The sequence below is a fragment of the Carcharodon carcharias genome, chromosome 8 (genome assembly GCF_017639515.1).
Source record: "Carcharodon carcharias isolate sCarCar2 chromosome 8, sCarCar2.pri, whole genome shotgun sequence".
In the NCBI taxonomy this organism is placed as follows: domain Eukaryota; kingdom Metazoa; phylum Chordata; class Chondrichthyes; order Lamniformes; family Lamnidae; genus Carcharodon; species Carcharodon carcharias.
In genome coordinates this window covers 143,565,172-143,593,003 of record NC_054474.1, presented here as the reverse complement: position 1 = coordinate 143,593,003, position 27,832 = coordinate 143,565,172, and the positions used below count along the sequence as shown (strand labels likewise).

The window sequence follows — 27,832 nt, the reverse complement described above, 5'->3', positions numbered from 1 at the left end:
TGGTGGAGGCAGGTTCAATCGAAGCATTCAAGAGGACATCAGATGATTATTTAAACAGAAACAAGGTGCAGGGGAATGGGGAAAAGGCAGGGCAATGGCACTAGGTCATAATGCTCATTTGGAGAGCTGGTGCAGACACGATGGGCTGAATGGCCGCCTCCTGTGAAATTCTGTAATTTTGTCTTTTTACTATTTTTCCCTTCTCTGACCTAATTTGCTGGTGCACTGTTGCGTGTACCCCCGGTCCTTCCTATCATACCCTGGTTATCATTACCCACATCACTACCCTGCACTATTGACTTGTCTTTTTCTCATTAACTTTCCAAATCTCCCCTCCTGAACCACTTCTTCCCCCACAACCCCCAACCATTTAGCCCTCTCTACAGTCCTGTTTATAAGATTCACCAGGATACTGGCCCCAGCATGCAGTTTATGTGCACATTTTCCTCATGGTACAGCTCCCTCTTTGCCAAATGCTGGTGCCAGTGCCCCATGAATTGAAGCCCATTTCTGAAGCTCAGAATCCAACTCCGAGCCAAAGTTTCTTGATCTGTGACACTTATTGTGGATATGGCTTCTGTGGATTACACTGCTGTCCACCCTACGCTACATGCTACAGCTGCTGTACATCACCTACCCTGCCATCTTTATTGTGTTTTATTTAGCTAGTTAGGTTTCAAGTTTAGAAATATTACTCAACTATTGCCTGTAGTTATATCAAGTAGTTTAACTTGTTAAGCTGTAAGTTTAAATCTATGTTTGGATCTCCCCATTACTGGTTTAAACTATTGCTCAAGTTTGTGTTTTTTTATTCATTCACGGGATGTGGGCTTCGCTGGCTGGGCCAGCATTTATTGCCCATCCCTAATTGCCCTTGAGAATGGTGGTGGTGAGCTGCCTTCTTGAACCGCTGCAGTCCATGTGATGTAGGTATACCCACAGTGTTGTTAGGGAGGGAGTTCCAGGATTTTGACCCAGTGACAGTGAAGGAAAAGCGATATATTTCCAAGTCAGGATGGTGAGTGGCTTGGAGGGGAACTTCCAGGTGGTGGTGTTCCCATCTATCTGCTGCCCTTTACCTTCTAGATTGTAGTGATCGTGGGTTTGGAAGGGGCTGCCTAAGGAGACTGGGTGAATTCCTGCAGTGCATCTTGTAGATGGTACACACTGCTGCTACTGTGTGTCGGTGTGGAGGGAGTGAATGTTTGTGACTGGAGTGCCAATCAAGCGGGCTGCTTTGTCTTGGACGGTGTCCAGCTTCTTGAGTGTTGTGGGAGCTGTACTCATCCAGGCAAGTGGAGCGTATTCCATCACACTCCTGACTTGTGCATTGTAGATGGTGGACAAGCTTTGGGGAGTCAGGAGTGAGTTACTTGCTGCAGGAATCCTAGCCTCTGACTTGCTCTTGTAGCCACAATATTTATACAGCTAGTTCAGTTCAGTTTCTGGTCAGTGGTAACCCACAGGATGTTGATAGTGCGGGATTCAGTGATGGGAATGCCATTGAACATCAAGGGGCGATGGTTAAATTCTCTCTTGTTGGAGATGGTCATTGCCTAGCACCTGTGTGGTGTGAATGTTACTTGCCACTTGTCAGCCCAAGCCTGGATATTGTCCAGGTCTTGCTGCATTTGGACATGGACTGCTTCAGTATCCTAGGAGTTGCGAATGGTAGTGAACATTGTGCAATCATCAGCGCATATCCCCACTTGTGACCTTATAATGGAAGGAAGGCCATTGATGAAGCAGCTGAAGATGATTGGGCTGCAGATACTACCCTGAGGAACCCCTGCCGTGATGTCCTGGAGCTGAGGTGATTGATCTCCAACAACCACAACCATCATCCTTTGTGTTAAGTATGACTCCAACCAGTAGAGAGTTTTCCCCCTGATTCCCATTGACTCCAGTTTTGCTAAGGCTCTTTGATTGCCACACTTGGTCAAATGCTGCCTTGATGTCAAGGGCAGTGACTCTCACCTCACCTCAGGAGTTCAGTTCTTTTGTCCATGTTTGAACCAAGGCTGTAATGAGGTCAGGAGCTGAGTGATCCTCGTGGAACCCAAACTGGGCATCAGTGAGCAGGTCATTGCTAAGCAAGTGCTGCTTGATAGCACTGTTGATGACCCTTCCATTACTTTACTGATGATGGAGTCTGGGCTGCTGGGGCAGTAATTGGCTGGGTTGGATTTCTCCTGCTTTTTGCGTACAGGATATTCTTGGGCAATTGTCCACATAGCCGCGTAGATGTCAGTGTTGTATTGTACAGGAATAGCTTGGCTAGGGGCACGGCAAATTCTGGAGCACAAGTCTTCAGTACTATTGCCGGAACATTGTTGGGGCCCATAGCCTTTGCACCAAACAGTGACTTCAGCCTGTTCTTGATATCACATGTTTGATATCTGTTTAGAGGGATAAAATCTTACAAACTCACCAGTCACCTACCTGTCTACCTAATTAAAGCCTTGAACACTCATCAGTTTCTGGAGGTTGAAAAAAATATAAAAAGCAACATCTCCTTCTGTCTCGGCAAAGAATTCCCATCTGCACCAAATTCACAAGTTAGCAATTGTACCTGATCACACTTGGGCCTCATCACACTGTGTTTTCCGACACTTGTGCCAGAGCAAAATCTGTCTCTTTTTCTCGAGAGATGATAAAGCACATCCAAGTTGCAATTGCTACAGTTGTTAACAACTATTCACTATGAGATGACTGAGAGATAACTGCCACTGCTGGGCAGTTCTATTAACCAGGATCCTTAACTAGCTTCCAGTTTTAAAGTTCTAAGTCAGAGTCTGAATGCTAACCTAAGCTGTAGCTTGAGGAAAACTACCAAAGATTCCCAAATTTCCAAGATAACACTTATACCTTGTCATACTCATATTTCCCCATACACACACACTCTCTCTCATTATCTCTTTCTTTGGTTCATTATTGATCTTTCTGTTCTCTTGTAACTTTCTCTGAATTAGATTCTGGATTATGATTATTACGGAGCCTATGGCAACAAGCAGCATGAAGATTACAGGTATAAACAGTTATTATGGGAAGATTACACCTTTGACTTCCCCCCGCACCATAAACAGGTAGGAATAAACTCCTGTTTCATCAGTTCAGATAAATTTGCTATTTTTAAAGTTTACTCACATGTGTGAAGTGCATCCACAGCAACCAGCTGAACGAGTGGAGTCTGCAGAATAAATCAGATCCTCATGTAACACTTCCCATGCCAGATAGAAAATTACGCAATGTTTGTGGCTGCCTGTGTGTGTGTGTGTGGCTGCCTGTTTGCTCCTGTGCCTGCCTCTGTGTGTGTGTGTGTGTGTGTGTGTGTCTGCCTGTGTGTGTGTGTCTGCCTGGGTATGGGTGTGTGTGTCTGCCTGGGTGTGTGTCTGTGTCTGACTGTGCCTGCGTGTGTGTGTGTGTGTGTGTGCGTGCGTGTGCACGTGTGTGTGTCTGTGTCTGCATTTGCCTGTGTATGTCTGTCTGCCTGGGTGTGGCTGTATCTGCCTGTGTATGTGTGCGTGTGTCTGTGTCTGCGTGTGTGTGTGTCTGTGTGTGCGTGCGTGTGCCTGTGTGTGTGTGTGTGCGCGTCTGTGGGCTAACCAGACCCACCCTGACACTATTGTTGTGGGGCACGTTCAGACTGTATCAGATACACGGTGGGATCTGGGCTTTCCCCTGGGTCCAGCTGTCAGGATTTGCCTCATGTTATCGTATCTTGGTGCAGATTAAGTTCGAGTGTGAAAGGTGCAGGAACGCAGCTGCCATCTTTGACATGTCCTATTTTGGGAAATTTTATCTTCTGGGCCCAGATGCTAAAAAGGCAGCAGATTGGCTATTTTCTGCTGAAGTCAGCACGTCAGTAGGTAATGACAAATCTCGATACCCTTCACTTATTGTTGCAGCATCTTCCATCTTCCTCCCCTGCCCTCATCTCCCTGGATGTGCCCCATCTCCCCCTTCCCCCCATCTCTCCCCATCTCCCCCTTCCCCTCCCCCTCCCCTGCCCTATCCTTCTGTCACCTAGTGCCCTGCTCCGTCTACCCTTTCCCGCCACTCCACCATCACCCTTCCTCCCTCTCCCTCTCTCTCTCTCTCACACTCTTTCTCTCACCCCGCCTCTCCTTTTCTCTCCACCTCTCTCTCTCTCCCTCCCACCTCATCGGCTCCCTCTCCCACGACCCGTTGCATGCTCTGCCCCAACCCTGCTGTCACACTCCCTCCCTCCCTTCCTCCGTCCCTCCCCCTCTCTCTCTCTGTCTCTCTCTCCCTGCCCTGTGGTCCCCAACAGATCACTCCCCCTTCACCTCTCTCTCTCTCTCTCTCTCTCTCCCCCCCACTTGCCCCCACCCCATGGCCTCCCCTCCCTCCCTGTCTCTCTCCTGCACCCCGTCGTGTGCTCTGGCCCACTCTGCCCCGCTGCTCCCCCCTCTGGTCACCCTATCCCTTTTTGACTTCTACTTAGCCTCACTATGAGGCTCTCAGTCATAACTGAGTCCTGACCTTTCCTGGTTCTAGTTTTCTGTTCTGTTTTGATGCTCAGAGCTCGGCCCCTGCTTTAAAAGCAGCTTGACTGAGAATCCATTTATGTGCAGGTAAAACTGTTTACACTTGTATGCTGAATAGTCGAGGTGGGACTGAGAGTGACCTCACAGTTAGCCGTATCGAAACCGCTCCACAAGGAACAGCACTCACGCCTGCCTTTGAAGGTAATTGCTGCATCCCAGTGTTGTACTAAACTGTGTGTGGATGTTCTGAGCTCGGAGGAGTGTGCGTTAGTGGCTACCAGTCCCTTCAGCCTTTGTAACAACCTGGCTCCTTCTTCCAGAGACCTTCGGACTTGAAAATGGCTGCATATTTTCTTGCTTTAAAATTAACTATCCTAAGAATGCTGTACAAAACAGAACACCATCAAAAGATGAAAGTTTGTTTGGAGGTGCAGAGAGGTGTTAGATACAGAGTAAAGCTCCCTCTACACTGTCCCATTAAACACTCCCAGGACAGGTACAGCATGTGGTTAGATACAGAGTAAATCTCCCTCTACACTGTCCCCATCAAACACTCCCAGGACAGGTACAGCACGGGGTTAGATACAGAGTAAAGCTCCCTCTACACTGTCCCCATCAAACACTCCCAGGACAGGTACAGCACGGGGTTAGATACAGAGTAAAGCTCCCTCTACACTGTCCCCATCAAACACTCCCAGGACAGGTACAGCACAGGGTTAGATACAGAGTAAAGATGCCTCTACACTGACCCCATCAAACACTCCCAGGACAGGTACAGCACAGGGTTAGATACAGAGTAAAGCTCCCTCTACACTGTCCCCATCAAACACTCCCAGGACAGGTACAGCACAGGGTTAGATACAGAGTAAAGCTCCCTCTCCACTGTCCCCATCAAACACTCCCAGGGCAGGTACAGCACGGGGTTAGATACAGAGTAAAGCTCCCTCTCCACTGTCCCCATCAAGCACTCCCAGGACAGGTACAGCATGGTGCCACTAATGCTCCCTCTGTATTGACCACTACTCAAAAGGCTGATACGAATTCCTGGTTATAGTTCTCTGATTAATAATGTCAAAATGGTGAGAATGTGACTCTGCTTCAGATGATTGTAAAAAAGAAATGTAATTTTTAGTTCCTGGCACTGAGGCTTCATAGAATTAAATTCTCTTTCACTGTGACCGGTCTGTTTGTGCTGCAGTAACTCGATTGAACAGCTCCAGCCTTCAGGGCTGTGACTTTTGCTGTTTTTGTTTTTAAGCTTTATCTTTTTAAGCAACCACTAACAACAGTAATTTGATTGTAGTGACATCCAGCGGAAGTGTGTTTAATCTGTGCGGTTGTGTAACTGGATTAAGGGCATGTGTAGCTAAGGGCCTTGTCTGTGTACCTGGCAGCCTTCCCTCTGACTGTCTGCAGCTGTTAGCTGTAGCTGGGCTCTGAACTTGTGTTGTGTTCTGGTGCAGGTGATGGCTATTATTTGGCAGTCGGAGGTGGAGTGGCCCAGCACAACTGGACCCATATTAGCTCTGTTCTTCAGGACCAGAGGCTGAACTGCCAACTTGTCGATTGTTCAGAAGAACTTGGAATGATCAGCGTGCAGGGACCCAAGAGGTTTGGAAAAGCACAGCTCGTAGTACTCATTGAAGGATAAGTGGAGGGGGTCTGGTGGAGGAGGGGAGGGGCAGGTGGGATGATATGCCTCTCGGTCCCGGGGAGGGTCCTGAGGTTGGAATGGAATGGAAGTAAATTATTGATCTGATTAGGACAAGCGACAAGAGACAAGAGAGTAGGGATAATGGGCAGGTACTCTCATTGGCAGAATGTGACTAGTGTGACCCACAAGGATCTGTGTTGGAGCCCCAATGATTCACCATATTTATTAACGACTTAGGATAGAAAGCTACATATCCAAATTTTTTTTTATTATTCGTCCATGGGCATGTGGATGTGGGCGTCACTGGCTAGGCCAGCATTTATTGCCCATCCCTAATTGACGTTCAGAGGGCAGTTAAGAGTCAACCACATCACTATGGGTCTGGAGTCACATGTAGGCCAGACCAGGTAATGACAGCAGATTTCCTTCCCTAAAGGACGTTAGTGAACCAGATGGGTTTTTACAACAATCGACTATGGTTTTGTGGTCATCACCAGACTTTTTTTTAAATTCCAGATTTTTATTGAATCCAAATTTCACCGGATCTGGGTCCCCAGAGCATTACCCCGGGTCTCTGGATTACTAGCCCAGTAACAATACCACTACACCACCACTTTGCACAAAGATAGGTGGCATTGTGGACAGTATAGCTAGAAGCGTAAGTTACAAGGAGTTATTAATAGACTAAGTGAATGGGCAAAGCTGGCAAATGGATTTCCATGTAGGCAGATGTGAGGTCGTCCATGTTGAACCTCAGAAGGATAAAACAGGAGACTTTCTAAATGGTGACAAGTTAGAAGCAGTTAGACCACAGCTGGAGTTACTGGGAGCCATTCTGGGCACCACACCTCAGGAAGGATATATTGGCCTTGGAGGGAGTACAGTGTAGATTTACCAGAAGGGGACCTGGACTCAAAGGGTTACTAACAAGGAGAGATTAAACAAGCTAGGGTTGTATTCCCTGGAATTTGTAAGGCTAAGGGGGATTTAATCAAAGTTTTCAAAATATTAAAATAGGGCAAAAATTTATATAGATCCTTTCACGACCACTAGACATCTCAAAATCTTTTACAGCTGATAAAATATGGTCACTGTTATAATGTAGGAAAAGCAGCAGCAATTTGTGCACAGCAAGCTCCCACAAACAGCAAGGTGATAGCGACCAGCTAATCTGTTTTTGTGATGTTTATTGAATGGTAAATAATAAGAAACTGTTTCCACTAGCTTGGTCAGTTTAGAATGAAGGGGCAGAGCCTAAAAATTAGAGCCAGAACCTTCAGGAGTGAAATTAGGAAATGCTACCACACACACAGGGTGGGAGAAGCTCAGGACTCCCTTCGATAGATCGATTGGTAATTTAAAAACAAAAAATGATAGATTTTTGTTGGTTAAAGGTATTAAGGATTAGGGGGAATATATGGAATTAGATCACAGATTAGCCACAATTTCAGTGGCTGAACAGTCTCAAGGAGCTGAATAGGTCAGGATGATGGAAGGGGTAGGAGGTGTGCCCTCTGGAGGGACCTGGGGCAGGAGAGTGATCTTGGATTGTGGGAAAGGACTGCTGGAAGAGGGGGATGGGGTGGGGTTAGGGTAGGCTGTGCCTGGCTTGTGCGTTGCTCAATTTCTGGTTGATGTGACGTTGTGACCATTCCGCTCTTGCTTCACAGTCGCTCAGTGCTGCAGGAAGTTCTCGACGCTGACCTAAGCAACGAGGCTTTTCCCTTCTCGACACACCAGATTGTGAAGGCAGCTGGACACACAGTGAGTCACTCTCTTACTGCCCACTATTGCTCAGCATGGACCCATCTGTTCAATCTGGCTCGGCCTCTTGTCATATCACTGGTATAAGTTTCTAAGCTCGTGTTGAAATCTGGATCATTTGGTGAACCTAAAGCCTTTATGAAGTGGTGGGAAGATTTAAATGGTCTGATTACCTGTGGTAATGAGCAGTGTGTATTGGCTAATTGTCCCCTGCAGCATCATGTGGCTCAGGCCTCAACTTTTTACAATTTATGTAAATGACTGGGGTAAAGGGACCAAAGGAATGGTGGCTAAATTTGCTGACGATACAAAGAGAGGTAGGAAAGTAAGTTGTGAAGAGGACATAAGGAGGCTACAAAGTGAAATGGAAAAGTTAAGTGAGTGGGAAAAGATCTGGCAAATGGAGTATAAATTGGGAAAATTTGAAATTGTCCATTTTGACAGGAAAAATAAAACAGAAGCATGTTATCTAAATGGTGAGAGATTGCAGAGCTCTGAGATTGCAGAGGGATCTGGGTGTCCTAATGCATGAATCGCAAAAGGCTAATATGCAGGTACAGCAAGTAATTAGGAAAGCTAATAGAATATTATCACTTATTGTGAGAGGAATTGAATACAAAAGTAGGGAGATTATGCGTCAGTTGTACAGGGCATTGGTGAGACCACATCTGAAGTATTGTGTACAGTACTGGTCTGCTTACTTAATGAAGGATGTAAATGCATTAGAAGCAGTTTTGAGAAGGTTTGCTAGGGCAGGTTGTCTTATGAGGAAAGGTTGGACAGGTTAGGCTTATATCCACTGGAGTTTGGAAGAGTAAGAGATGACTTGATTGATACATATAAGATCCTGAAGGGTCTTGACAGGGTGAATGTGGAGAGGATGTTTCCTCTTGTGAGAGAATCTAGAACTAGGGGTCACTGTTTAAAAATAAGGGGTCACTCGTTTAAGACAGAGATGAGGAGAATTTTTTTCTCTAAGGCTCATGAGTCTTTGGAACTCTCTTCCTCAAAAGGTAGTGGAAGCAGAGTCTTTGAATATGTTTAAGGCAGAGTTAGATAGATTCCTGATTAACAAGGGGTGAAAGGCAATCGGGCGTAGGCAAGAAAGTGGAGTTGAGGTTATAATCTGATCAGCTATGATCTTATTGAATGGGGGAGCAGGCTCAAGGGGCTGTGGCCTACTCTTGTTCCTAATTCGTATGTTTGTATGTTCTCCTGTCCTGTTTTGTTGATATTTAGACTGCTTAGGTGCTTGTAAATCACACCCCACCCCCCTTGTTTTACTAGAGTAAGCCTTTGCCACCTTCCTATTTACCCTTTGCACTAGGACAAGGGTCCCATCCTGATTCAGATGGAATACATCCCACTGCTACAGCTCCTTCAGAGGAGCAAGAGAAGGGCCCTGGGACAGGCAGTTAGCATCTAGAGGAGAGTGTGAGAGGAGGCTTCTGGGGCAGGCAGTGGTCCTTTGAGAAGAGTAAAGCTCCAGGAAGCGATGGCTTACTGGCTGAGTTATGTTCGGCTCTGTGGGACTGGATTGGCCCAAACCTGCTAGAAGTGTACGACAGTATGCTTCTGACCGGCAGCATTTCAAAATCCATGAGGAAAGGGAAGAAATTAGGAACTGGCGACCCATGTTACTGCTGAATATGGACAATAAAATTCTGTTCAAGGTCCTCTTCAGTCAGATCAAGTCTGCTCTGGAGTTGGTGATCCACCCTCACCAGACCTGTGCTTTACCCAGCAGGAAGATCTCTGACAGCTTTGTGCTACTCAGGGATCGATTATTTATGTATGGGACAGGGGTGTACCTGCCAAATCAGCCTAGACCGGGAGAAGGCCTTTCACAGAGTATTGCACACCTACATGGTGGATGTGCTATCCAGAATAGGTTTCGGGAGGGAATCCACAATTGGATCCAACTGCTAGACGAACATTAGTAGCGCAGTTTCAATCAATGGGTGGGAATCGGAAAGCTTTCTGATCAAATCTGGAGTCAGGCAGGGCTGCCCCCTTTCCTCTGTCCTGTTTGCTTGTTGCATTGAATCCTTTGCTGAGTCCATCAAGGCCAATGTCTATAAGATCTCCTAATCCCACACTGCCTGGTTCCCTATCAGTCACATCCTCCCTTTCCTGAATCTCTGCTTTCTCTTGTGGTGTGATCATATTCTGGATGAGACTGTCCAGAAATTCCTTCCACTCCCCTGTGTGTCTAAGAGTTTCTGCAACTCACACTCCAGCCCAATGACTCTGAGCCAGAGAGATTTGAGGTGGAGATATCGCCTGCAGATGTGCTTGCTTGACACAGTCTTGTCGACCACAGTCTCCCAGTCTAGACACACAACCTGCTCTGCCATATCTCAACCTAACCTTATTTTATTTAATTAATTGAAGTCTTTTTTTCAATGATTATGTGTAGTGATATGAAATAGTTTAACTAGTTAAGTTACAAATTTGATACAGTACTTGTACTTGCCTGGTCCAAGTTTAAACCTGTGCAGGTACAGGGTTCAACTGTGGATTCAAGCCCTAGACATGAACACCTTGAACAGATACTAATATTTCTGGAAAAAAAACAGAAAATGCTGGAAAGTCTCAGCAGATCTGGCAGGATCTGTGGAGAGAGAAACATTAGCTCAGTTTCTCTCCCCACAGATGCTGCCAGAGCTTTTCCAGCATTTCGTGTTTTTACTGTAGATACTGGAAATCTGAAATATTTTGCTTTCATGCTAGTATTTCTGACTGAGACACTTGACTCATAACAGATTCCACAAACTCTGAACATATTCTGTGACTTGACTACATCTGCCAGTTTATTGCATTTCTAATAAATTGGTTAGTTCCCAAGTTGAGAGAAAGAAAACCTTAAAACTCACCAACGAATCACTTACCTGCTTACCTAATTAAAGCCTCTGAACTTCAGATCTCAGGTCTTCTTCTCCATCTCTTGAACCACTTCTTGTTCCATAGTAAAAGACTAGAACAGCATCTCTGCCCTCCCTGCACCAAATTCCCTCACTCATCAAATTCCATCTCTGCACCAAATTCCCTCATTCATCGAATTCTCTCTCTGCACTGAATTCCCTCACTCATCGAATTCCCTGGGTTAAGTAAGTGCAGGAACATCGAAGTGTCTATATGAATAATGCAGCCACAGTCTGATTAATTATGTCAGTTTACGAGTGTCACCATGTCCACCCTCTATTCAGTCTGACAAGCTCAGCATTTGTGTCGGGAGACTTGAACTCCTCGCAGGAGATTGTGCCTCAACACTGACTGTCTCACTATCTCTGCAGCTATTTTGGTAGGATGTGTCTGAGCACCTGTGTTCACCAGAGCGGGAGTGTGGAGATCACAGTGTCAATACCTGTGTTTACCAGATGTGTTGATTTGGAGCCGATTGTATGTTTTGTTGAGACATTGGTATATGCACGGGAGGGATGATCCACATTTTATTACAAGTCTTAATACCAGTAATTGTCGCAATATGTCAGCACTGAATGGCAGTTACTGTGGAAGGTTTAGCAGGTGATGTTTAGTGAGATTGTTCATTAGTTTAACTTGGGAACTAACTGGCAGTAAAGTTGCAGGAAATGTTCAGAGTTTTTGGAATGTGTCATAAGTCATGTGACTAACTGAATCAGAAACATCAGCATTTGCTCAGGGTGTTCATGTCCAGGGGCTGAATCCACAGTTGAACCCCAGGCCCAAACAGGTTCTTGTGGACAATGGCTCATATTTGTAATGGGGAGGAATGTCTCAGGCTACCCTTGGGTTGGGGAGGAACAATCCTGGTCAATGCAGTGACTGGGAAGGATATGAAGCTGTCCATTAATACAGAGAACTGTGACCCAGCTCCATTGTCTGTGAGGGATAATGACCAACACAATCGAAGCTGGTAACTGGTTTGAAAAGTGCTTCTCTGTGACTCAGAATAATTAAATGTTAGTGTTATACCCATTGGAGATGGAGTTATAGAAACTCAGTGCAGTCATAAGCCACTCAACCCCCTGACCCTCAGTTAGCTCCATTACTCTTAATTCTCTCACAATCTTATTTCATATTTTCCTTCAACTGTTTCTCTGGCCCTGTCAAACAAGATCACGCTGATATGTGAAAAGTCTTCCTCTGACTATTCCACTCTGTGCTTCAGCCCAACTCTTGACCACTTGCTCTCCTGTTAATGAGCTAATGCTGAGTACAATTTCTCACTATTTACCTTTACCTCCTTTGACTGTTTTGTTTGAGTTTTCCCTAGATATCCCCTGCTCCAGTGAACACAGCCCAAATCTTCAGCTGTTTCATCCCAGACTTCAATTATGTGGAGAGACTGGAGCAGTGGGATCACTCTCCTTGGAGCAGAGAAGATTAAGGGGAGATTTGAGAATTTTTATGAATGATACTGACAAAATAAATAAACAGAAACCAGCAGGAGGGTCAGGTTAGGTGAATGGGCCAAAATTTGGCAGATGGAGTTTAATGTGGCTAAGTGTGAGGTTATCCATTTTGGTCTGAAGAATAAAAAGGCAACTTGTTATTTAAATGGAGAGAAACTTCAGAATGCTTCAGTGCAGAGGAATCTGGGTGTCCTCATGCATGAATTGCTGAAAGCTAGTATGCAGGTACAGCAGGTGATAAGGAGGGCAAATGAAATTTTGGCATTTAATGCTAAAGGAATAGAGTATAAAAATAGGGAAGCGTTGTTGCAACTGTACAAGGCATTGGTGAGACCGCACCTGGAGTACTGTGCACAGTTTTGGTCCCCTTCCTTGAAGAAGGATGTAGTTGCATTGGAGGCAGTTCGGAGGAGGTTCACTTGATTAATTCCAGAGATGCAGGGCTTGTCATATGAGGAGAGATTGAGCAGTTTAGGCCTATACTCGCTAGAATTTAGAAGGATGAAAGGAGATTTAATTGAGCGTATAAGATGCTAAAAAGGATAGACAAAGTAGATGTGGACTGGATGTTTCCCCTTCTGGGGCATTCTAGAATGAGAGGCCATAGTTTTAGGCTGAGGGGTGGTAGATTTAAATCAGAGATGAGGAGGAATTACTTTTCTCAAAGAATCGTGAATCTGTGGAATTCACTACCTCAGAGTGCAGTGGATGCCGGGAGGCTGAATAAATTTAAGGAGGAGATAAGACAGATTTTTAATTAGTGATGGGTTGAAAGGTTATGGGGAGAGGGCGGGAAATTGGATTTGAGACCGAAATGAGATCAGGCACGATCGTATTGTATGGCAGGGCAGGTTCGAGGGGCTGAACTGCCTACTCCTGCTCCTAGTTCTTACATTCTTATGTTAACTAGGTGATACTGATTGAAGACAACTGACAAAATGACCACAGGGGGAGATTAGGAATTTTTTTTTTTACACAGCAAGTTGTTGTGATCTGGAAGGCGCTGCCTGAGAGGGGGGTGGAAACAGATTTAATAGGAACTTTTGAAAGGGAATTGGATAAATAATTAAAGGGGGAAAATTTGCAGGATAATGGGGAAAGAGCAAAGGGAGTGGGATTCATTGGATATATCTTTCAAAGAGCCAGAACAGGCATGATGGACTGAATGGCTTCATTTTGTGCTGTATCATTCTAGGATTCTATGACTCCCCCACCTGATCCCTGACACTGACTCACTGGGACTTTTCATTAATCCAACTTTCTGGTTTGCCAGGTGCGGGCTATGAGACTCTCGTTTGTTGGTGAGCTGGGCTGGGAGTTACATGTGCCACGGGAATCGTGTATTGCTGTTCATCGTGCCGTGATGCAATCTGGGGCCAAGTTTGGAATCATCAATGCTGGTTACAGAGCCATTGATTCACTCAGCATCGAGAAAGGTAAAAGCTGCCAGCACGCTCATTACTAAAGCACAGTGTGATCCCACACCCCCACTGACACCTCGGGCAAACTGTCAGCAATGGTGAATGATCTGTCTGGAACATTAATCTGTTCCCGCTCTCTGACCTGGGCAGAACCATTTGCTGCTCCCACTGAATCCTTTGACTCTGTTTTCAGGAGCTGCAGGTTTTCAATTTTCCTGATGACAGGTACATTCATCAACAATTTCATCATCATTGCGCTCTGCAGGTCCTTGGCGCATAGTCTATCCCCGACTCTCTATCCTGTGGCAGTCTTGCCATTTGCCAGTAATTCCCTTAAAATTTCAAGCCGTCCAACATTGATATTCTCTTCCTCTTTTTTTTTCCTTGAAATCTTCCCCCCATAATGACTCTCACAAGTTTGACTCCTCTTGAGCCCCACCTAGATTCTCTATCTGTTCCTAATAATGTTCAGCAAATTTCTTTGTTCATTCACTCTCAGCACTTCATCATTTGTTACTTTCTCAATCCAGCTGATCCTTTCCATCCTCCTCCAAACCCACATACAAATAAATGAAATAGGAGCACGGGTAGGCCATTCGGCCCCTCAATCCTGCACTGCCAATCAATATGATCATGGCTGATCTGTTTGAGTTTCGAGTTCCACATTCCGATAACCTTTGATTCCCTTTCCTAACAAGAATCTATCTATCTCTGCCTCCAGCACCTTCTGAGGCAGAGAGTTCCAAAATCTCAGAGAAAAAATTTCTCCTCATCTCTGCCCTAAAAGGGTGACCCCCTAGCTCTGGACTCACCCACAAGAGGAAACATCCTTTCCACATCCACCTTGTCAAGACCATTCAGGATCTTGTACACTTCAATCAAATCACCCCTCACTCTTCTAAACTCCAGTGGAAACAAGCCCAACCTGTCAATCCTTTCCTCATAAGATAACCCACTCATTCCAAGTATCAATCTAGTAAACCTCCTCTGAACTGCCTCCAACGCATTTACATCCTTCCTTAAATCATTTTCTTAGGCTGTCCCTTGGGGTTGAAGATGATTTGATTCCACATTAAAATAAGTTCTCAGGTGACTGAAGAGTCCAATGCATGACCTCCAGCCTCTATCACAGGTGGGGCAGGCGGTGGTAGGGGGAACGGGCGGGTGGGGTGCCCAGGTTGCCACACACTCCTTTCGCTGTCAACACTTGGCTTCAGCTTGACGATGAGACTCAAGGTGTTCTGCTCCTTCCCAATGCTTTCCCTCCACTTCAGCTCTTGGGCCAGGGATTCCCAGATGTCGGTGGGGATGTTGCACTTTTTCAAGGAGGCTTTGAGGGTGTCCTTGAAGCGTTTCCTCCACCCTTCTGGGGCTCGCTCGCCATGTAGAAGCTCAGAGTAGAGCACTTGCTTCGTGAGTCTCATGTCAGGCATGTGGACGATATGGCCTGCCCAGCAGAGCTGATCAAGCACAGTCAATGTTTCAGTGCTGGGGATGTTGGCCTGAGCGAGAACACTGACGTTGGTGCGCCTATCCTGCCGATGGATTTGCAGGATCTTGTGGAGGCAGCGCTGATGGTACTTCTCCAGAGTTTTGAGATGCCTGCTGTACATAGTCCACGTCTCTGAGCCACATAGGAGGGCAGGTATCAGCACTGCTCTGTAGACCATGAGCTTGGTGCCGGGTTTGAGGTCCTGGTCTTCAAACACTGTCTTCCTCAGGCGGCTGAAGGCTGCGCTGGCACACTGAAGGCGGCATTGAACCTAGTCGTCAATTGTTGACAGTAGGCTCCCAAGGCATGGGAAGTGGTCTTTGTTGCCCAAGGCCTTATCATGGATTTTTGATAACCGGGGGGGCAGTGCAGTGTGAAGGGGGCAGGTTGGGAGAGGATCTTTGCCTTATGGATGTTTAGTGTAAGGCCCATGCTCTCGTACACTTTGGTGAAGGTGTTGACGATGGCTCGGAGCTCGACCTCCAAGTGTACGTAGACGCAAGCATCACCTGCATACTGTAATTCAGTGACAGAGGATGAGACAACCTTGAATCTGGCCTGCTGGCGGTGGAGGTTGAACAGGTTCCTGCTTGTTCTGTTGTTTAGTTCCACTCCAGCGGAGAGCCTGCTGAGGGTAAGATGGAGCATTGCAGCAAGGAAGATCGAGAAGCGCGTTGGTGCGATGACACAGTCTTGCTTGGCCCCAGTCCAAACGTGGATTGGGTCTGTGGTGGATCCATTGGACAGGATCGCGGTTTGCATGTCATCATGGAGCAGGCGGTGGGTGGTGACAAACTCTGCCTGTCACCATTCTTCCTTAAATAAGGAGACCAGACTTGCACACAGTATTCGAGATGCAGTCTCACCAATGCCCTGTATAACTGAAGCATAACATCCTTACTTTTATGTTCAATTTCTCTTGTAATAAAGGATAGAATTCCATTAACCTTCTTAATCACATGCCGTACCTGTTTACTAACTTTTTGTGACTCATGTACTAGAATACCTAGATCCCTCTGCACCTCAAGATTATGTAGCCATTCTCCATTTAAATAATACTCTACTTTTTTGTTCCTCATGCCAAAGTGAACATTTCCCACATTAAACTCCATTTGCCAGATATTTGCCCACTCACTCAACCTATCTATATCCATCTGCAACCTCCTCATGTCCTCTTCACAATATACTTAGCTATTTAGCAAGTTGATCTTCTCCTTCTGTAAGCTCCTAGTCTCACATCCATACAAAACAACATTTCAAATCAAACTCATGACAAGTCACTTTTTGAGTTGTTTATTCAGCTTTCCGGTTAGCAACCATCTCTTTTTACAAATGTGCCTTTCCCATTGCTATCCTTCTATCTGCAGATATTATGCTTCCTAAATAGTTGAATGCTGGGACCTGTTCTAGTTCTCTTCCTTCTATGAATGTTTCTTGGTGATTTTGAGATATGTATCGCTTGTTTTTGTCAATGTTCACTTTCATTACAAAGTTCCTGCTTGCTGTTACTAGTCTGTCTACTAGTTCTGTAATCCTCTTTCTGTGCCTGCTACAAGTGTTTTGTCATCTGCAAATCTAACTGATTTTATCATTCATCCTCCTAATCTTAACCTCAGATGCTACCGGATTAGTGGTAAATCTTGCCTGCTGCAACCTTACTGTTTTAATGTTAATTGGTTTTCATGTTGGAGTGGAGGGTTCCCAACCATGAACCCTGGCTCCATAGTCCAGCTAAAGCAGAAACTGAAAAGACCTTGGCAACAAGAGTGAAGCAGCCAGTGACATATAATCAGAATGTTCACCTCATTGACGATTCACACACTGAAGGAATGCTGCACTGTCGGAGGGTCAGTATTGAGGGAGCACTGCACTGTTGGAGGGTCAGTATTGAGGCACTGTCGGAGGGTCAGTATTAAGAGAGTGCTGCATTTTCGGAAGGTCAGTGCTGAGGGAGCGCTGCACTGTCGGAAAGCCAGCATTGAGGGAGTGCTGCACTGTCGGAGGGTCAGTATTGAAGGAGCGCTGTAGAGCCGGTGGGTCAGTACTGAGAGAGTGCTGCATTGTCGGAGGGTCAGTACTGAGGGAGTGCTGCACTGTCAGAGGGTCAGTACTAAGCAAGTGCTGCACTATCGGAGGGTCACAACTAAGGGAGTGCTGCATTGTTGGATGGGCAATACTGAGGGAGTGCTGCACTGTCAGAGGATCAGTACTGAGGGAGTGCTGCACTGTCAGAGGGTCAGTACTGAGGGAGTGCTGCACTGTCAGAGGGTCAGTACTGAGGGAGTACTGCACTGTCAGAGGGTCAGTACTGAGGGAGTGCTGCATTTCAGATGGTCCGTACTGAGGGAGTGCTGCACTGTCAGAGGGTTAGTACTGAGGGAGTGCAGCACTATTGGAGGGGGAAAACTGAGGGAGTGTTGCAATGTGGGATGGTCAGCACTGAGGGAACACTGCTCTGTTAGAGGGCCAATACCGAGGGAGCACAGCACTGTTGGAGGATCGGTACCGAGGGAGCCATACACTGTTGGGGGGTGGTACTGAGGGAGCAGAGCACAGTTGGAGGGTTGGAACTGAGGGAGCACTGCATTGTCAGTGGGGTGGCACTGAGTATGATGGCTCGTATGCTGGGAAAAGCCTGTATTTGCTTTTGTGCAATGTCCCTTTAAAACCAAAGTGTGCTGTGAGTATTCTGAAGGAGGGTTAATTTATTTCCTGATGATGACGTCAGGTTCCAAGTAGTGCTTATGTGACCTGATGTTGACATGGGGATGAACAGCTAAGAAGCAAAGTGTAAATAGAAAGCTAATTGCAGTGGGGTTGGGTTAGCCTGTGTGTTTTGTTTAGCAGTTCAGAACACACTGGGGATTCATGTTTTTTTTTATATTCATTCATGGGACGTGGGTTTTGCTGGCTGGGCCAGCATTGATTGCCCATCCCTAGTTGCCTTTGAGAAGGTGATGGTGAGCTGCCTTCTTGAACCACTACAGTCCATGTGATATCAGTACACCCATAGTGCTGTTAAGGAGTTCCAGGATTTTGACCCTGCAACAGTGAAGGAACGGTGATATATTTCCAAGTCAGGATGGTGAGTGACTTGGAGGGGAACTTCCAGGTGGTGGTGTCCCCATCTATCTGCTGCCCTTGTCTTTCTAGATGGTAGTGGTCATGGGTTTGGAAGATGCTGTCGAAGGAGCCTTGGTGAATTCCTACTGTGCATCTTGTAGATGGTACACTATGCATCCACTCCACTGTGCATCGGTGGTGGAAGGATTGAATGTTTGTGAATGTAGTGCCAATCAAGTGGGCTGCTTTATCTTGGATGGTGTCAAGCCTCTTGAGTGTTGTGGGAGCTGCACTCATCCAAACAAGTGAGGAGTATTCCATCACATTCCTGACTTGTGCCTTGTAGATGGTAGACAAGCTTTGGGGAGTCAGGAGGTGGGTTACTCATCGCATGATTCCAAGCCTCTGACCTGCTCTTGTAGCTACGGTATTTATATGTCAATAGGAAGCAAACAAGGTTCTCTCCAAATGGAATAGTTTTCTGTTTGGCAGCCTTCGAACAGATCCTGGTATTCAAGCAGGTCTCTGAGAATAGAACTGAGACTGTGTGACTATATCTGTTATCCAGCTGGAAAGAGCAGACAGCTGAGGATAGGAAGGATTGTGGAATGGAGAAGACTCATTGCTGCTGCTATTTCAGTCTTGCCAGAGCCCACCAGGCCATGTAAAGGGACCGGAGAAGGGAGTCTGTAGGGATTGTGTACCATCAGGACTGTTGTGACCCAAGTGAGAGGGGTTTCATAGATGTGCACTTTGCCAGTGGTAACTGTGTCCGGGTACTTCGAATGGAAGACAGCTGCTGGTGAATGCACCTCAAGGGCTGAAACAACTTGATGGCAAGTGACAGAACCTACAAAATGAAGACTGAGTTGGAAAGACTGAGAGATTGTCCGTGGCCCCACATTTGTGCAGGAAGTAATGCGAGTGCTTGTAACTACATGAGGCGTCTCTTTGTTGTATCGACTATATAAAATGAATTTTATCTTTTTGTTTGAAATATCCTTCACCTGTTAATGAATGTTTGAATTATGATAGTTTTATTATAGTATAAATTTAAAAAAATAAAACCTTGTCCATTGAATTTCTTTCCATTGGCGCTGTGGGGAATCCTCTCTTTTAAAAGTTATTGGTTTCTAAGGGGATCGTGATGTGGGAGGGCTACACTGCTGGAGGGTCAGTTCTGAGGGGGCACTGCGCTGTCAGAGAGCCAGTGCTGAAGGAGTGCTGTTCTGTCGGATGAAAATTGAAACCAAGGTCCCTCCCAGGTAGATGTAAATGATTTCATGGTACCGTTTTGCACAAGAACAGTGGTGTTCCCCTCTGCCTCTCACCAATATTTAACTGCAGACAACATTATCAAAAATATTATCTGGACAATATTACATTGCACTTTGGTGGCATATGTTGTCCACAAAATAGCTGAACTGTTTCCTGCAACGCCATAGTGGCTACACTACAAAAACAATCGATGGCTGTAAACCACTGGAGCACCTTGACGTTGTGAAAGATACTATAGAAATTGGAGTTCTTTAGTTATTGTTGACACTCGGTGAATTGCGTGTTCAGAGAGCTGGTGGAGACATGGTGTCTAAATGGCAGCCTCCTGTGCTGTAACAATTCTGTGATTCTGTTTAAACCCAAACTTGTATTTGAGTTAACAGGAAAATTTACTTTGGGTGAAGGTTTAGGTTTGTCCAGCATGTACCCCAGGTTCAGTCCATGTCAAATGTGGGAGTGTCTCTCTGTAATGGCTAACATTGGCAAGAAAGGTATTTTTAGGAATGTGAGACAGAGAATCTCCCAAGCTGATTTGCTCTGGCTTGTGTTGCAGGTTACAGACACTGGCATGCTGACCTTCGATCCGATGACACCCCACTGGAGGCCGGGCTCGCCTTCACTTGCAAACTGAAGTCACAGGTCCCGTTTCTTGGTCGGGAGGCGCTGGAGAAGCAGAAAGCCGAGGGGCTGTTTAAACGCTTGCTGTGTTTCACCATTGACGAGTGAGTCTCTGAACTGTCTCCTAATTCTGTCCTGGGCTTGCGAACACAGCTGCTGTTTTATTTAAATATTGCATCAATTTCCAAACTCAATCTTTTGATGTAGAGTCAAGTATTTAGACTTTCTAAGGAGTTTATAGCAGGGCACTTAGAAAATCTCAATGCAGTCAGGCAGGGTAAGATTGTTTTGTGAAAGGGGAATCATATTTGACTAAGTTATTGGAGTTCCTCGAGGAAGTAACAAGCAAGGTGGATAAAGGGGAACCTGTGGATATGGTGTACATGGATTTCCAGAAGGCGTTTAATAAGATGCCACATCAAAGATTACTACACAAAATAATAATGTAGGGGGTAATATATTAAGATGGATAGAGGATTGGGTAGCTAACAGGAAACGTTAGGGATAAATGGGTCATTTTCAGATTGGCAAGCTGTTACTAGTGGAGTGCCACAGGGATCAGTGCTGAGGCCTCATCTATTTACGAAGTGATGACTTGGATGAAGGGACCGAATGTATGGTTGCTCAATTTGCTCATGACACAAAGATAAATAGGAAAGCAAGTTGTGAAGAGGATACCAGGATTCTGCAAAGGGATAGAGACAGTTTAAGTGAGTGGCAAAAATTTGGCAGATGTAGAATAATGTGGGAAAATGTGAACTTGTCTACTTTTTGCAGGAAGAATAGAAAAATAGTATTGTCTTTATTCTGATCTTCTTCCAAAGTTGACTGCAGTTTAAAAGTAAGGAGTCTTCCGTTTAAACTCGAGATGAGGAGAATTTTTTCCCTGAGGGTTATTAGTATGTGGAACTCCCTTCCCCAGAGAGCAGTGGAGGCTGGGTCATCGAATGTTTTTAAAGCTGAGTTAAAAATATTCTTGATGAACAAGGAAGTCAAAGTTTATAGAAGTAGACAGTGAAGTAGAATTGAAGCCATAATTCAATCAGTCAAGATCTTATTGAATGTTCTTACCAAATGGCGAAGCAGTCTCAAGGGCCTGTCTGGCCTACTCCTGTTCCTAATTCATTTGTTCATATATAAACCTGCAGGGCTGTGGGAATGCAGAGGTGGAACGGGAAGAATTGGACTTCTGTACAGGGAGCTAGCATAGACTCAATGGGTTAAAAGGCCTCTTTCTGCACCATAATGACAAAGTAACATACTAAATGGAGATTAATTTAAAACAACACTTTCTACATTGAAAGACTGAGTTTGGGAGTTGTTGCTGAGTTCCCAAGCCTCATCTTCTGTTTTACTTAAATGTTGCTACAACTTCCAAACTCAATCTTTCAATTTAGTGTCAGTTAATCTCCATTTAGTGTGTCACAGTGTCATTATATTTTATTTACCTCCCCAAGCGGCCAACCAATTTCCTTTTGAAATCACTGATAGTCTCCACTTCCACCGCCCACCTAGCAGTGAATTCCAGGTCATTACCACTCACTGTGTAAAAAAAAATTCTTCCTCACATCCTCCCAGCATCTCTTGTACAAAAACTTAAATCTATCCCCCCAAGTCCTTGCACCGTCAACTCATGGGAACCTGTCATAATCTTGTACACCTCTATCAAATCTCCCCTCAATCTCCTTTGCTCCAAGGAGAACAACCCTCCAAAGGGCACCTCCTTTAGCCGGTGTTACCACCATCAACACCCCTTCCACTTTTGTTTTTGACATCTTTTACAATCTCTCCTTTGCCTCCACCTATCACTGGCCTTCTATCCAGCTTCACCTGTCCCACCCCCCTTAAACAGTATATATTTCACCACATTTTTACTTTAGTTCTGAAGAAGAGTCATACGGACTCGAAACGTTAACTCTGTCTTTATCTCCACAGATGCTGTCAGACCTGCTGAGTTTTTCCAGCAATTTTTGTTTTAGTTTCAGATTTCCGGCATCCGCAATATTTTGCTTTTATCCCATATGCCTTGCTAGTCACTCTCTCAATATCTCCTGCCACCTTTGAAGATCTATGCGCAAGCATCCCTAGGCTCCTCTGTCCCTGCACACCCTTTAGAACCATGCTATGTCAGCATGATTGTATGTGTGGATTAGCTCAGTGGAATATTCTGAAGGGTAGAGTTCAAGCTCCTGCCCAACTGATATTGTAGGTCATTCCATAGGCATCGGTGGGAATAATGCAGTGTGTGTGCTGGGTTTCATTGTGCAGTGTGCCAGTTTTTAATACAAAAAGCATTCATTATTCCACAGGAAGGTCCCCATGTTCGGCCTGGAAGTGATTTGGAGGAACGGGAAAGCTGTCGGACACATCCGGAGGGCAGATTTCGCATTTACACTCAATAAGACGATAGCTTATGGTTACATCAGGGATCCTGATGGTGGAGTGGTAAGTAGAAGTGATATGGACACCTGGGAGTGTTTGATGGGGACAGTGTAGAGGGAGCTTTACTCTGTATCTAACCCCGTGCTGTACCTGTCCTGGGAGTGTTTGATGGGGACAGTGTAGAGGGAGCTTTACTCTGTATCTAACCCCGTGCTGTACCTGCCCTGGGAGTGGGAGTGTTTGATGGGGACAGTGTAGAGGGAGCTTTACTCTGTACTTAACCCCGTGCTGTACCTGTGCTGGGAGTGTTCGATGGGGACAGTGTAGAGGGAGCTTTACTCTGTATCTAACCACGTGCTGTGCTGTGTCCTGGGAGTGTTTGATGGGGACAATGTAGAGGGTGCTTTGCTCTGTATCTAACCCCTGCTGTACTGTCCTGGGAGTGTTTGATGGGGGCAGTGTAGAGGGAGCTTTACTCTGTATTTAACCTTGTTTAGCTCACCCCTCCCACTGCTGACCCGGCGGCTCTGCCAGTGGATCAGCCCTCACTGCCCCTCCCTGCATCTTCCTTCAGAGTGTCCTTTCACCCGTGAACGAGGCCCTTGCCATCCATGAGCTTATTGTGGGCAATTACATCCACAGCAAGGCCTTGACAGAAATCTGGCTGAGAGCTCATAACATCTTCCACCTAAATGAAGCCATCCCCCACTGGCTACACCTTCTCCCGTCTTTCCTGCTCACATTGTTGCATTGACTTTTTAATATATAAGAGATAGGAGCAGGATGAGGCCATTCAGCCCCTCAAGCCTACTCCGCCATTGAATAAGATCATGACTGGTTCTATTGTGGCCTCAATTCCACTTTCCTGTCTGTTGCCCATAACCCTTGACTCCCTTGCCTATCAAAAATCTGTCTACTTCAGCCTTGAATATATTCAGTGACCCAGCTGCCATTGCTCTCTGGGGTAGAGAATTACAAGATTTAATTGCCCCCTGAGAGGAGAAATTCTTCCTCATCTTAAATGGGGGGCCCTTTATTTTGAAACTGTGTCCCCTAGTTGTCAATTTCCCCCACAAGGGGAAACATCCTCTCAGCATCCACCCTGTCAAGACCCCTCAGAATCTTATATGTTTCAATAAGATCACCTCTCATTCTTCTAAACTCCAGTGGGTACAGGACCAACCTGCTCAATCTTTCCTCATAAGACAAACCCCCTTCATCCCAGGAATCAAGCTAGTGAACCTTCTGTGAACTGCTCCTTAAATAAGGAGACCACAACTGCATGCAGTACTCCAAATATGGTCTTACCAATACCTTGTACAGTTTTGCAAGACTTCCATTTATTTATATTCCATCCCCCTTGCAATAAAGGCCAACATTCCATTTGCCTTCCTAGTTACTTGCTGTCTCTGCATACTGACTTTTTGTAATTCATGTACAAGGAATCCCAGATCCCTCTGTACCGCAGCATTCTGCAGTCTCTCTCCAGGTAAGTAATATTCTGTTATTCTATTCTTCCTGTCAAAGTGGGTGACGTCTCATTTTCCCACATCTGTCAAATTTTTGCCCACTTACTTAACCTATCTATATCCCTTTGCAGAATCTTTGCATCCTCCCCACAACTCGTCTTCCTACCCATCTTTGCATCATCAACAAATTTGGTTACAATGCATTTGGTCTCTTTTTCCAAGTCATTAATATAGGTTGTAAATAGCTGAGGCCCCAGCACCGATCACTGTGGCACACCACTGCTTACAGTTTGCCAACCTGAAAACGATCCATGTATCCCGACTCTATTTGCTGTTAATTAGCTAATCCTCTATCCATGCTAACATATCACCCACAGCTCTTATATTGTATGGTGCTATATTGAATTTCGTTGGGAAATCCAAATATAACTACATCTACTGGTTCTCCTTTATCCAGCCTGCTTGTTACATCCTCAAAGAACTCTTATAAATTTGTCAACATGATTTCCCTTTTTTACAGCCAGGCAGAGTCAACATGGTTTTATGATGATTTTCTAAATGTCCTGCTACTATTTCCTTTATGATGGATTCCAGCATTTTCCCAATGATAGATGTTAGCCTAACTGGCCTACAGTTTGCTGCTTCTATCTTCTGCCATTCTTGAGTGGATGCATTAATAATGCATTAATCAATACATGTGCAGTTTTCCAATTCACAGACCTCTCTAGAAACGTATAAGATTCTGAAGGGGCCTGACATGATAGACACTGAGAGATTGTTTCTGCTGGTCATGGGGGTACAGTCTGAGGATAAGGGGGCGATTATTTAGAACTGAGATGAGAAGAAATTTTTTTACTCAAAGGTTGTGAATCTTTGGGACCCTCTACCCCAGAGGGTTGTAGATTCTCCATTGTTGAATACATTGAAAGTTGAGTTAGACAGATTTTTAGTCTCTTGGGGAATCAAGGGATATGGGAAATGGGCAGGAAAGTGGAGCTGAAGCCCAAGAGCAGGCCATCAGCTGCAGGGGATTTGTCAGCCTTTACTCTCATTATTTTTCCCAGTACTTTTTCTCCAGTGATAGTGATTGTTTTAAGTTCCTCCCTTTTGCATCTTGATTTTCTACTATTCATGGAATGCTTTTTGTGTCTTGTCCTGTGAAGACATATAAAATAATTGTTCAAAGTCTCCGCCATATCCTTGTTTTTTATTATTAATTTCCCAGTCTCATCCTCTAAGGGATCAATGTTTACTTCAGCTGCTCCCTTCCTTTTATACACTTGTATACATTCTTGCTGTTTGTTGTTATTTTTCTCACTGATTTACTCTTATTTTTTAATTTCTCCCTCTTTATTACTTTTTAATCATCCTTTGCTGGTTTCTAAAATTTTCCCAATTTTCTGGCCCACCACTAATCTTTGCAGCATTGTACATCTTTTCTTTCAATTTGATACCACCCTTAACTTCCTTAGCTAGCCAGGGATGGTACATCCTTTTCATAGAGCCTTTCTTTCTCAATATAATGTACATTTATTAAGAACTATGAAAGGTCTCCTTAAATGTCTGCCATGGCTTATCTACCAACTTACATTTTAACCTTTCTCCCAGTCCATCATTGCCAACTCTGTCTTAATACCTTTGTAATTGTCTTTTATTTAAGGTTAAGACACTAGTTTCAGACCCAAGTTCCTCACCCTCAAACTATGAAACTCTATCATGTTATGATCACTTTTGCCTAGAGGATCCTTTGTCATGAGGTCATTAATTAATCCTATCTCATTAGACATTACCGGGTCTAAAATAGCCTGTTCCCTAGTTGATTCCCAAACATATTGTTCTATGAAACTGTTCCGAATACACTCTATGAACTCATCCTCAAGGCTACCTTTGCCAGTTTAGCTCATTCAATCTATATAAAGATTAAAATCACCCGTGATTATTGCAGTACCATTCTTACAAGCCACGGTATTTCTTGATTTATACTATCTCCTACACTTTAGCTCCTGGTAGGTGACCTAATATCTACTCCAACCAGTGAATTATTTTCCTTACCATTTCTTATCTGTTGCTCTTTTCACTGAATCAAGTCTTGGTCTCTCCTCTATACCTGGTACCATCCCCTCAGCTACTCTTGTTCACTATAAGCCATCTCCTTAAATCCCTTACCCCTGTCTCCTCCGCCCTCACTTCTAAAAGGTGTGAGGAGCTCATGGAGTTCTTTGTCAATAAGATTGAGACCATTTGATCAGCTGCCTCTACCATGTCCCTCCCTTTCTTAGCCCACCAGGCCAAATATGTGCACAAATTGTTGAAGGTGGCAGGACAGGCTGAGAAAGTGGTTAATAAGACACATGGAATCCTGAGCCTTATAAATAGAGGCATCAAATACAAAAGCAAGGAAGTTATGATGAACCTGTATAAACACTGGTTTGGCCTTAACTTGAGTTTTGTGTCCAGATTTGGCATCACACTTTAAGAAGGATATGAAGGCATTAGAGAGAGGGCAGAAAAGATTCATGAGAATGGTTCCAGGGATGAGGGACTTCAGTTATGTGGATAGATTGAAGAAGCTGGGACTGTTCTCCTTGGAGAAGAGATGATTGAGAGGAGATTTTATAGAGGTATTCAAAATCATGAGGAGTCTGGACAGAGTAGATAGAGAAAAACTGTTCCCATTGACCAAAGGGTCAAGAACCAGAGGATTCCAATTTAAGGTGATTGGCAAAAGAACCAGAGATGACACAAGAAAAAACGCTTTTTCACACATCTGGAATGCACTGCCTGAAAGTGAGATGGAGGCAGATTAAATCTTTCAAGATCTAAAGAGAAAAGTTTGCAGGCTTACTGGGGAAAAGCAGGAGAGTGTCACTAGGTGTATAGCTCTTAGAGAATCAGCACAGACACAACAGGCTGAATGGCCTCCTTCTCTGCCATTACCATTCTATCATTATCTCTTCCCACCCTTCCGGTCTCCAAGTTATCAGACTGTTTGCCCGATATCCAGTATTTGATGAACAGAAATTTCCTCCAGTTAAATATTGGAAAGACTGAAGCCATTGTCTTTGGACCCTGCAACAATCATTGTTCCCCAGCCACTGATCCGTCCCTCTCCCTAGCAACTGTCCAAAGTTGAACCTGACCAACAGAAGAGCTTCTATTGTTAAGACCATAACATCACCTTCCCAACCCCATGCCTGCTGCTGAAGTCCTCTTTAATGCCTTTCTTACCTTTAGGCTCGACTATTCTAAGGCATTCTCAGTGGTCGCTTTGCATGGTGTGTGTGTTTTCAATCTGCGTCTCATTCCAGGTAACACCTGACTTTGTGAAGAGTGGCAAGTACTCACTGGAGAGGATGGGCATTTCCTACCCAGCAAAGGTCCACCTCAAATCCCCCTTCGATCCAAACAACAAACGAGTGAAAGGGATTTATTAGTGAGGATCCAGGAGGAAGACTGCTTGTGATCCCAGAGCTTTGAAACCAGGAAATATGTGACCAGGAATTTGCTGCATTGGCTTTGTGTTCCAGCCCTGTAATTGGAAGATCAGTTTCTGGAACACATAGAGGTTTTGGTGAAATTTCTGAACTGGACATTATAACCTGAGCCTTTACTCCTGACTTGTTCAGTGCAAGGGTGTAATTTTAATATTTTACTGAATTGATACAAATTCTACAGTTTTTATAATCATTTTCAATCAAGTTTTAACAAATTAAAGTTTACATCAGTGCCACAAACAGCATTTCTGTTGAACACACAACTTGAACATACGATCAAACTCATGAT

The 27,832-nt window shown here is 44.9% G+C and overlaps 1 protein-coding gene across 3 annotated transcripts in view; it reads left to right on the top strand.

Annotated features, from left to right (window-relative positions):
- Window positions 1-27,779, top strand: part of sardh (sarcosine dehydrogenase) — a 95,282-nt gene extending 67,503 nt beyond the window's left edge. For all 3 annotated transcript variants that reach the window (XM_041194553.1, XM_041194552.1, XM_041194551.1), the window contains exons 13-21: window positions 2,973-3,086; window positions 3,731-3,869; window positions 4,599-4,712; window positions 5,975-6,122; window positions 7,836-7,929; window positions 13,600-13,762; window positions 20,134-20,302; window positions 22,508-22,643; window positions 27,358-27,779. In XM_041194553.1, coding sequence (XP_041050487.1) covers window positions 2,973-3,086; window positions 3,731-3,869; window positions 4,599-4,712; window positions 5,975-6,122; window positions 7,836-7,929; window positions 13,600-13,762; window positions 20,134-20,302; window positions 22,508-22,643; window positions 27,358-27,483 — 1,203 coding nt within the window. In that variant the 3' untranslated portion in view covers window positions 27,484-27,779. The remainder of the gene's footprint in view (window positions 1-2,972; window positions 3,087-3,730; window positions 3,870-4,598; window positions 4,713-5,974; window positions 6,123-7,835; window positions 7,930-13,599; window positions 13,763-20,133; window positions 20,303-22,507; window positions 22,644-27,357) is intronic.
- Window positions 27,780-27,832: the final 53 nt, after the last annotated feature.